General features: G+C 43.6%; 2 protein-coding genes across 2 annotated transcripts in view; one reads left to right on the top strand and one right to left on the bottom strand.

Annotated features, from left to right (window-relative positions):
- The window catches only part of LOC135082166 (piggyBac transposable element-derived protein 4-like), a 125,427-nt gene that overhangs the window by 6,889 nt on the left and 107,088 nt on the right, over positions 1 to 11,450 (top strand). The gene's annotated exons all lie outside the window — the stretch shown is intronic.
- The window catches only part of LOC135082445 (unconventional myosin-XVIIIa-like), a 95,597-nt gene continuing 84,297 nt past the window's right edge, over positions 151 to 11,450 (bottom strand). Inside the window, exons 16-20 of the mRNA XM_063977240.1 lie at positions 10,572 to 10,751; positions 9,475 to 9,557; positions 2,609 to 2,818; positions 1,931 to 2,038; positions 151 to 1,426 (exon numbers count right to left, since the gene is read on the bottom strand). Coding sequence (XP_063833310.1) covers positions 1,339 to 1,426; positions 1,931 to 2,038; positions 2,609 to 2,818; positions 9,475 to 9,557; positions 10,572 to 10,751 — 669 coding nt within the window. The 3' untranslated portion in view covers positions 151 to 1,338. The remainder of the gene's footprint in view (positions 1,427 to 1,930; positions 2,039 to 2,608; positions 2,819 to 9,474; positions 9,558 to 10,571; positions 10,752 to 11,450) is intronic.

The following is an 11,450-nucleotide window of genomic DNA, read 5'->3' as shown; positions in this document are numbered from 1 at the left end:
AAGTAAAACTTCTGTACGTAGTACTTATTATTATTCTGTGGTAATATGTTGTTTCATCTAAATTGAAGTTTGCATTAATTCATTTTCAATGTGTAAAATAATGTATTACCCAGCCCTGACCAGGAAAATTGACGACAGAAAACAACAAAATATTTCTGTTACTTTATTAAATATTTCATTTTACAACCAGTAGTGAATTCAGTAACGTTTCATCACATTATCGTACAGTACACATAATAAGATAGTCAATTTTATACGCGGTTACAGACACAGATAATATTATTATATAGGAATAAATATTATGATTTTAAGGATAATCAAGTTAGAATAATTACAAGGAATATATTTTATAGAGAATACAGATTCGCTAATTACTTCATAGTTACGGCAAAACAAACCGATAACGAATGATATTTGACAATAATTAAAAAAATCTATTACCTAACAGATATGTATTGAATGTCTACTATAAAGCAACAACTCACTTGTAACAAATAAATCATAGAATAACAGTCTGATCACACAAATATTACAATTAAATAATAAAATGTATATGCCATCTAGTTATTTACAAAAGTTAGCTAACTAAATAACAAAGGGCCTAACATTATTTTGTAAGTTACCCGCCACTAGGCCGTCTAAATACTGACTGAACGCAGCGCGACATTAAGTGCATACACATGACATGAATTCTCTAACATTTCTAAACTAAATAAATTATCGTCGAAGCCTAGTATGAATGGTGCCAGTGACCCGTGTCGTAGGGACGAGCCTGCGTCGCGGCGCGGACGCAACACGTGCAGAGCCAAAAGTTCACGATCATGGAGAATATTTTGGAATGCATACATTTTTCACATTATTATTGGCCGACACTAGCGCCATACCTATAAAACGTCTATATCAAACTTGTAGCAAACGTACGAAACGTCGATAAAAGCTGTATAAAAACATGTAAAATTTTGCGTAGCCTCTATTTTCTAAACGTGTATATTGAGCAGTCTAATATAGGAGCCATCGGTATACATGGTTATTGAAAAGAGTGTCTAATAAAGTTAAAGTTAATCGGTGTACAGTCGTAGCGATCAAAACACTTCGCGTGGGGTTAAACAAAACACTCGTATCGACATCACTCGCGGTAGTTCGCACGTCACTAGTTTTTCCCGCCAAGAGCGCTGTCGGTGTGACAGCTGACGTTTTGTTTTTTAAAATTCAGTCTTGGATTTGGCGCGGTTCGTGCGGGCGAGGGCGCGCGCACAGCACGGCGCATAGCAGCGGCAGCGCGCCGGCGAGCAGGCCGGGGCCAGGGCCGGGCTCGGCGCCGGCGGCGGCGGGCGGCTGTTATGCGAACGACTCCTTGCTCGGGCTTATCGGCTTCGAGCCGGAGCTGACGCTGGCGCGCGAGCCGCGGCCTTCGGGGCTCTGAGATCTGAAAAACAAAATGTTTTTGAGAACCACGAACGAATGTCTTGCCACGTGTACTCCGGTAGGTGTTCTCACTATAACCCAAACATGATTCTGTAGCTAAACAAAGAAGTGGGCGTGGCATAGCTACTGATTTCTTCAAAAGACAACCGTAATGAAGGTATATTAAGAGAAAATACGACGGTTTTAAGCATTTGATAACACTAACTACTAAGTGATAGGTAAGTATTAAATAGACACAAAAATAAAATACTAAATGCAACCATGAGTTTACGATAGGTTAGGTGTGCTCGCTAGCGAGTGCGTCAAATAAATCTAAGAAGATTTAAGAAGAAAGTAGCCGCTAGGGGCGCTGTAAGCACACTGATGTGTACTAAAGCCTGGTCCGTGAGCACGTAGAATCCCGTCCAATGACCCCAAGCTACCCATCCTTATCGCTCGCGCGTAATTATATTGCTTCTATTTCTACGTGCTCACAGACTGGGCTTTAATAAAAAGTATCGCTTACTTCTGCGAGTCAAGGTGGAGACTGTTGCGCGAGGGCGCCGAGGGACTGAGCTTGTGGTTGGCCAGGAACGTGCCGATCGACTCGTCGGAGCTGTAGCTGTCGTTGTCGCTGGAAACAGACATTCACGTTACAGACATACATAATATTACTTAGCCGGACTATTATGCCCCGTGATAAAATCTTATCGATGTTTGTAGACGGCATATGAATGGCCTATCGCATAAAATCGATAAAATGCGCGATAATTTTTTTGCAGTAATAATTAACCTTTCGCAGGAACCAGCCTCACATGTAGATGATTGGACTTATGTGAACTAAATTAGCTCCTGTTAAACCCCTTTTTGTGAAGAGTGTTAAAGTTTATAGTGTTCACACGTAATCTATCAAACCCCAAGTGGTCGCATAAGACCGCGTAACAATTGATTTCTATTGGGTCTCGATTTGCGAGGCTTGAAGGGATAATAAAAACCCTAGTGTTTACTTTGACGTGCTGTCGTCTGTACAAGCTACATTTACGCCCGCATTCACAAACATTACTATGAGGTCTTACAGTGCGCGTGGACGCACAGGGCGACACACGAACCAATCACAGAGCTTCAACGCTATGCGTTCGATTTGCTGCTTCATTTAAGCAAGCATAGTTTTTGAATAGGCGTTAAAGAAAGGACAAAAACTCACCTATCCGTGTCCCTAGAATCGCCAGGGCTGGACAGGTCTCCAGCGATGGCTTCTTGTAAGGCCGTGGCGCGCCGGGCAGCGAGGCGCGCCTCGTCCCGCGCCGCCGCCGCGTCCGCCGCCGCCGCCGCCGCCGCACCCTCGGCCGCTGCCTTAGCGCGGGCCGCCTCGCTTAGCTTGGCGTTGAGGGCCGAGTTCTCTTCTTTTAGCTCTCTGTAATAAGGGGGGAGAATTGACTATGAGAAGGGACATGGATCAGATAAATGGCAATGCCAGATTTTGTATGGAAGGTGGCGTCTTTTTTTTTTCGCGCGGCCATCGGCCAAACTTTGTTTTTTGATTACAAAATAGTGTAATAAACCAAACTTACTATGACATGTATACCTCTAAACTCAGTCTGAACTGAGTTACGAGCGTTAGAAGTTTGATGATTTACATACTAGATTTGCTTTTTGCGCGCAAGTTTTGTAAGAAATTGCAACAAAATATTTCGCTATTATTCGGCATGTGACGATGCACAGCATCTGGTGAGAGATGCGTCTACTTCCGGTGTAGTTTTTACCATTTTATACCTTAAATGACGTCATTTCCGCAATTATTAATAGGAATTGATTTGACTTACTTCCGTTTGCCGCCATTTTAGTCACCTGGGGGCGAGCTTGCTCGGAGTTCTTCATAGCGTCTTTAACTTCCAAACTAGCAACATCGTAAGCAGAAACTCTGCTCAGATTTTTACTGAAATAATTTATTTCTCAACGTTCTTATACTAAGTTTAAAATTAAAAAGTGCAATTGACCGCGCGTGTGTGACCGCGAACGACATGTACGTGATGGTGGTTGGCGCCAAAGGGGACGAGTGTCTTCCGGACGACGAGCAGGTGGACCCAGAGCGTCGGATACCGGAGAAACTCGGACCCCGGCGAGATTCAAAACGGATGAAACGAGGTACGTGGGATTCTGATAGCTTTAACACTCTTTTCGATCAAATAAGCATTCTCGCGAATCTCTATATTGTATAAATAGATTGAATAACGTACCCACAACCATCTTATACAATTTTAACGGCGGCCCCGTCAGCCCCAATCGCAAACATTACCAATCAAAATACGTTGTTAGCACCACAATCGAACGATAACTCTTTCTGGTACGAGTTTCTTAATAAATACCCATTTAAAAAGGCTCATTGTGCTCATAAAATAAAGCACCTACAAATGCTTTACCACATCAACAAAGCACTTTAAACTACAACTATTAGTAGACTGGGTGGCCACCCCCAACACTGAGCCAGCATACAGCTTGAATTATTAAATTCTAATGTTTTTTGCAAATCAAGAAGCTTAATAAGTATGACAAAATGTGCTAAGTGCATCGAACATGTATAGGTACTTCTATTTTGCAACAACATATAAATTGTAATGTGACATGCAATAAACGTTTTTGAATTTGAATTTGAACATGTCACGAGCGTATCCTGGCTAAAATTCCTAATAAGCATTGTGCGAGGAGCACCCTCCCAGTGCTGGATTTTTGTTCGTCAAAATCACCCTGTGCTCGTACTGGTGATATCTAAAAAATAATCCGACCTTGGTTCTCTAGCCGGTCACTTCAAGCAAAATCAAAACATAATAATATCTTTATTTGCTTAGACTGATTAAATTAGTTCTTAGAAATCGTCAAATACTAGCAAGTAAGTAACCTTTACCTACACATCTTATTATCTTTAAAGCAAATACATAAGCCTCAAAATAACTCCCTTTGATTTAGAACAAAAAGCCAAGGATTCCAAATCAGTCCCTTCAGGTCCCCTTGACGACCAATAAGTCAAATGACCATCCACTCAGCAAATTCTATGAAAGCTGCCTTTGAGCGTACCTATCTTGGGCATTGGCAGGCGTCATCATTTTTCGGAGGTCAACCTTTTACCTGACAACGGTTCCAGGGATGCGTCTGCCATTCACCTCCAAGCCGATGCTTGCCCCTGCAACGCCGTGCTTTATTCAGCGTCTTAACACTCTTGACTGTCTAGCGCTGACCAAATAAGAATAGCAAAGTCAAGTGACTTTCCACTCAGCAAATTCTACGGAGGCTGCCTTTGAGCGTATCTTAGGCAGTGGTAGGCGTCATCAGACTGCGGAGGTCAACCTGTTACCTGACAATGGTTCCAGGGATGCGTCTGCCATTCACCTCCAAGCCGGTGTTTGCCCCTGCACCTGCAACGCCGTGCTTTATTCAGCGTCTCAACACTCTTGACTGTCTAGCGCTGACCAAATAAGAATAGCAAAGTGAAGTGACTTTCCACTCAGCAAATTCTACGGAGGCTGCCTTTGAGCGTATCTTAGGCAGTGGCAGGCGTCATCAGACTGCGGAGGTCAACCTGTTATCTGACAATGGTTCCAGGGATGCGTCTGCCATTCACCTCCAAGCCGGTGCTTGTCCCTTCAACGCCGTGCTTTATTCAGCGTTTTAACACTCTTGACTGTCTAACGCTGACCAAATAAACCGAAATCCTGTTAAAACAGGTGCTGAAATTACCAGATAAGGCACCGCTCAGCATGAGCCTGCTCCTCACAATATTCCTTCGCAAGAAGGACAGACCAAACAACCTATTCTATTAAACGTCCTAATCATTAGATACAATTATGTAAGTATTGATCCGATCTCAAGTAGTTGAATGCTAATTTCTAAATCTGGATGCAGATACCGATCACAGAGACACCGCCGGCCTCTCCGCATGTCTTGTCAAGGTACCCTAAAATTATCAATCTCTCGTTCTCTACTGCATACCAAAAAACATTAATACAATCACAAACTACTTACTAAACCTCGTCACCTTTGACAAACCAGACGAGACAGCAACTACTAGAACGGAAGTTAGTGTGTAACATTTTATCTTCTGGAACACTTTAAACCTTGTCAATTACGTGAACTCAGGTTCAACAAGTCGTCATCTCTAAGGGTTTTGTCGGTAAATACGAAATCTATACGACCCAACAAGTGCCTATAATGGTAAGCTTGATCTCCAGTGAGGGCTCATCACAACTCGACCCCACACAACCGATCCAATACACAAGACACCAGCTCAGCATCTCTTAACAACCATCTGGATGTCTACAAAATATCAGAAATCATAATCAGCGATGGGGGATTTCTCATTCTTTCATTCATTTCATGTGCGTTCACTAATTTTGCTATCGGACAATCAAAGCATAGCCTATACTCGAAACTAAGGGAGGAAGGGGCACATTCAGAGCCTCTATTGGAACTGTCTCTCTAACTTTTCAACTTGAAAAACATCACCTCCTTTCGGTTCAGTCGGTTAAAAATAGCTCTGACAGCGCAAAATATTATCTCCCAGGTCGATTCAATCAAATTTATCTGACGATCTAGGTCGATTTACGGGGAAAACAACCTACTTAGTGGCATCTCCTGGGTTCAAATCTAAAGGTAAATATTCCAAAAGTTCGGGAAACTGGATATCCAGAGACCCCACAGAGATTCACCAGCAGCCTTTGCAACGACTTCAACCAGGGTGGCTATGGTGGTAAACTAGGCTAAATCTTTGCTGTCCCGTTTCTCACCACAGCAAAAGGTACCTGCTTAGCACCTCGAAGTGACCTTTCTGGCTTTTCTTAGCAGGGCTCGAGGCCGACCCTCAAAATACAGAATCTCCACCATGTTCTTACCACATGGTGACCTCCACGTCAGGATCAGGTAACATGTAATTTTTTAGTATGTTGAGTTGGGGGTAATAAGGTATCGTTCCTAAAACATACCTGGCAAAAATCCACTTAAAAACTTATAAAATAACCTGGCCTTGGTGGTTAAACTAATGGCCTAAGGAAAGCAGTCGTAGCTATATACTTACCTCTTGAAGCTCGACAGCAAGATTTATTTGCTAGACTAAATCGTTTATCTACTCTTCTACTACCTTTATGCCCTGTGGGTCTAGACAAAATTCACTTTAAAATCGCAAACCAGTCGAAGGATGGTCGATTAGCCTTCTTTTTTCTATATGAAGTTATAACGTATCCAATTTTCGATTCGATCAAAAAGTGCTACTTGTCTAGGGGGGCTGGTATTACTAATCTAAAACTATATTAAAGATAACTTTAATTTTCTTACTAAGCATAAAAGCTTAACCAATTTCACTTCCTGATAAAGGCCTTAAACCCAACAGTAGGTATCTAAAATGTGACCTTTACGAGGCTTCTCGTAGACTAGCTTATGTATATTTTTCTCCTACCATCTACATCAGCTGCTGACATGACAAAACATAGTCTCACCTGAATAATTTCAAGATTAAGTTAATAAACCTTGACCTACGAGTAAGTTCGGCACCGTTACGGCATCATACAAACAACTGGGAAAAATGACAGCAAATCCCAAAAAACAACATAGGTATGCCCTTGCTACGGTTGCGTAAGTTACTGGAATCAGGCGAGCAGAGGCGAACAGCGGAATATAATAACACATTATTATTATTTTTTTCAACACCAAGTAATACTAGGAATCTACATGGATAAAATCAGTATAAAGGTTGTTGGATTTAAAACCTCTCCTGGCATTGTTGACTTCGTTGTGGCATCTTTAATTTGGGTTGATATTTAGCCATAGATGAAATTATTTGATGAGATATTGGTGTAGGCAGAACAATAATAGCAATATTATAAGGCAGACACTTTTATTAACTGATCTACGACCGATACACCAAATAACATATTATTTAATTAATAACTTTCAATCAACAGATCTAAAGCATGCATGTTGGATACTCTTCAATCACATCGTACGCCTGTATTATAAACTTATGTTGATGACTCGCATGAATCTTACTGCCATACGGGCAAATTATATCCATACACACTCAATCTGCATTTTAATGAGGAAAGAATTTCTGAATTCAGTTCAGTAGCTTTCCAGTTTATTCATTTCAAACATACAAAAGTACAAACCCTCCTACTTTGTGATATTAGTGCTGCTCTCACTGTGCATTTAGAACAAAACATGTTAATACCCTGAAATTAATCATGTTCTAATCTAGTTCTGTTACAGAAACTCGAAAACTTTCATCACATAGCGCCATTGGTAAGTAGTCACCAGGAGCTAATAAACAAGTCTCTCACCAGATGCTGTGCATCGTCACATGCCGAATAATAGTACAAGTTTTACAAAACAATAAAACTTGTATTATTGAGCAGAGACGATGCACAGCATCCCAAGAAGGCCTCCTGGTGAACTCTCTATGAAGAACTCCGAGCAAGCTCGCCCCCAGGTGACTAAAATGGCGGCAAACGGAAGTAAGTCAAATCAATTCCTATTAATAATTGCGGAAATGACGTCATTTAAGGTATAAAATGGTAAAAACTACACCGGAAGTAGACGCATCTCTCACCAGATGCTGTGCATCGTCTCTGCTCAATAATACAAGTTTTATTGTTTTGTAAAACTTGTACTATTTTTTTATTGCGCTGATTCTACTCCACACTGATGTCTGGAGCCTTTAATGGATGGTATTGTTTGTTTACACATACAATGTCACTATTTTGTTGCAATTTCACACAAAACTTGCGCGCAAAAAGCAAATCTAGTATGTAAATCATCAAACTTCTAACGCTCGTAACTCAGTTCAGACTGAGTTTAGATGTATACATGTCATAGTAAGTTTGGTTTATTACACTATTTTGTAATCAAAAAACAAGGTTTGGTCGATGGCCGCGCGAAAAAAAAAGACGCCAATTTCCGGCATTGTCTTTTGTAGGGAGTCAAGCAAATTAAGCGCCCGGGGAAAAGAGCCCAGAGCAAGTACCCGCGCCTCTCCCGAGATTCGGTTCGTACGCCGTGAGGCAGGAAGAACCATGGGTGGTGGTGGGTTAGCTCTCTGTAATAATAATAAGAGATGATGAGAAGATTCTGTGAGACGGGCAGTAGCAAACTGCAATAGGTTGTTGTTCACTCAGTTGTTGATAATTATTAACAAATCTTTCTTTTATTCCATTGTGAACTAGTTCTCCTCTTGGAACAGTGAGCTGCGAAGGTTGTAGTTAACAACCTATAAATCATATTTTATAACTTTTTATAGTTAAAGGGGTGGTCTGTCGGGCTACGATGCGCGCCTTGATAAAAACTTATCGATGATTTTGGCGCGCATCCTAGGCCGACTGGTGTATAAGTAGTAATCGTAGGTTGGTATTTTTTACACCCTGTATAGCGTATTCTTGTTCATACCTGAGCTTGCGCAGCTCGTCGGCCGCGAATTGCTCGTGCGCGTCGCGCAGGCGCGCGCGCTTTTGCTTCTAGCGAGAGCGGGGGCACTATAGCTACCTAAGCCTGCTGCCTCGTGCACTTGTGCGATTGTCCCTTTTTAATCAGAAGCTGACGGTCGTCTTGCTGCTGGATCCTTTCATACTACGAGCCATAGCTACCTGAACTGTCTCGTGAGCTTCCTTAATTCGTCAGCGCGATAGATCCCACTTTAGTCAAAAGCTGACGGTCGCCTAGCTGCTGGATGCTTCCATACTACGAGCCATAGCTACCTGAACTGTCTCGTGAGCTTCCTTAGTTCATCAAAGCGATGGGTCTTCCTTCAGTTACAAGTGGACGGTCGCCTTGCTGCTGAATCCAGACTACTATAGAATACTGAAGACTGGATATCTTCACACTATAGTCTGGTCTGCGAGCACGTAGAATTTTGTCCAATGACCCCAAGCTACCCATCCTTATCGCTCGCGCGTAATTATGCTGCTGTCGCGCTCGCATACTCACTGCGGGCGCTCGTCGCACAGTCGCGAGCGATAAGGATGGGTAGCTTGGGGTCATTGGACTAAATTCTACGTGCTCACAGACCAAGCTTTACAAGCTATAGCTTCGTACCTGAGCTGGCGGGTGAGCTTGCGCAGCTCGTCGGCGGCGTGGTGGTCGCGCGCGCGCGCCGCGCCCAGCTCGGCCGCCAGCTGCTCGTGACGTCAGCTGTCCCTCCAGTGCTGCTCGTGACGTCAGCCGATGGAACCTTATTTCATCAGCGCGATGGGTTCTCCTTCAGTTACAAGTAGACGGTCGTCTCGCTGCTGGATCCTTTTATACTACGAGCCAGAAGAGCTACCTGAGCTACCTGGTGAGTTCGTACCTGAGCTGGCGGGTGAGCTTGCGCAGCTCGTCGGCGGCGTGGTGGTCGCGCGCGCGCGCCGCGCCCAGCTCGGCCGCGAGTTGCTCGTGACGTCAGCTGTCCCTCCAGTGCTGCTCGTGACGTCAGCCGTTCCTCACTATAGCTACCTTATTTTATCAGCGCGATGGGTTCTCCTTCAGTTACAAGTAGACGGTCGTCTCGCTGCTGGATCCTTTTATACTACGAGCCAGAGCTACCTGAGCTACCTGGTGAGTTCGTACCTGAGCTGGCGGGTGAGCTTGCGCAGCTCGTCGGCGGCGTGGTGGTCGCGCGCGCGCGCCGCGCCCAGCTCGGCCGCCAGCTGCTCGTGACGTCAGCTGTCCCTCCAGGCGCGCGCGCTGTTGCTTCTAGCGAGAGCGGGAGCACTGTAGCTACCTAAGCTTCCTAAGTTTGTGGGCGCGATAGGCCCCTCTTTAATCAGAAGCTGGACGGTCGTCTTGCTGCTGGATCCTTCCATACTACGAGCCATAGCTACCTGAACTGTTTCGTGAGCTTCTTTAGTTCATCAAAGCGATGGGTCCTCCTTCAGTTACAAGCGGATAGTCACCTTGTTGCTGAATCCAAAGACTACTATAGAATAGGTACTGAAGACTGGATCTCTTCACACTATAGTCTGGTCTGCGAGCACGTAGAATTTTGTCCAATGACCCCAAGCTACCCATCCTTATCGCTCGCGCGTAATTATGCTGCTGTCGCGCTCGCATACTCACTGCGGGCGCTCGTCGCACAGTCGCGAGCGATAAGGATGGGTAGCTTGGGGTCATTGGACAAAATTCTGCGTGCTCGCAGACCGAGCTTTACAAGCCATAGCTTCGTACCTGAGCTGGCGGGTGAGCTTGCGCAGCTCGTCGGCGGCGTGGTGGTCGCGCGCGCGCGCCGCGCCCAGCTCGGCCGCGAGTTGCTCGTGCGCGTCGCGCAGGCGCGCCAGCTGCCCCTCCAGGCGCGCGCGCGCTGTCGCTTCTAGCTCTAGGCTTGACTCCAGCTCCTGGGGACAAAGGAGTTTCGTTGCAGGAATGGTTGACATAATTTATTTAATAGGACAACCAAGACATATGCTAAAACAATCTTTACAACGTTTTTTGAACTTAATCTAAGTGCTGCTATAGGTTGCCACGGGCAATAGTGGACTTTTAATTTACTTTATAAAAAAAAAAACTTGAAAAAAATACTATAGCCTGACCAGGAACATAAAAACCCTGGCATAGAGGCGCGTCAATTGCATTTGATAGTGCAACACTGAGTACAGTCGTACCTGTGTTAAATTAATAGGCTAACTTTATGTATCAGGATTCAGGATTACGGGCTAATTTGATATTTTCATAAATTAACGAAAAAATATTATTATAGGTAACCTGATTTAAATAAATTAAATGAAACCATCAATCGAGCTAGTAGAATTTATTTTATTATTCATCAATAATCAAATTCAGAACTTGAATATTCAACTGCAATGTCTGCTCATGAACGCTTCAAACTCGGTACTTCTTTCCCAATCCCATAAAATTCAACACTTAGAAAGTGACAAAAAATTTTAAAATAGGTAGTTGAAACAAACCACAGCTAATTTTCATAGTGGACTGTACTATACGATAAACATGTCAGTCAATTTGACAACCTTTGTCGGAAACATTATTCAATGAAAATATTGTCCGAACCCTTAGTATTTCTCTTCGACAAATACTTT

Source organism: Ostrinia nubilalis, chromosome 21 (genome assembly GCF_963855985.1).
Source record: "Ostrinia nubilalis chromosome 21, ilOstNubi1.1, whole genome shotgun sequence".
Taxonomy (NCBI): domain Eukaryota; kingdom Metazoa; phylum Arthropoda; class Insecta; order Lepidoptera; family Crambidae; genus Ostrinia; species Ostrinia nubilalis.
The sequence above is the reverse complement of the archived record's forward strand: the minus strand, read 5'-3'. Positions and strand labels throughout refer to the sequence as shown.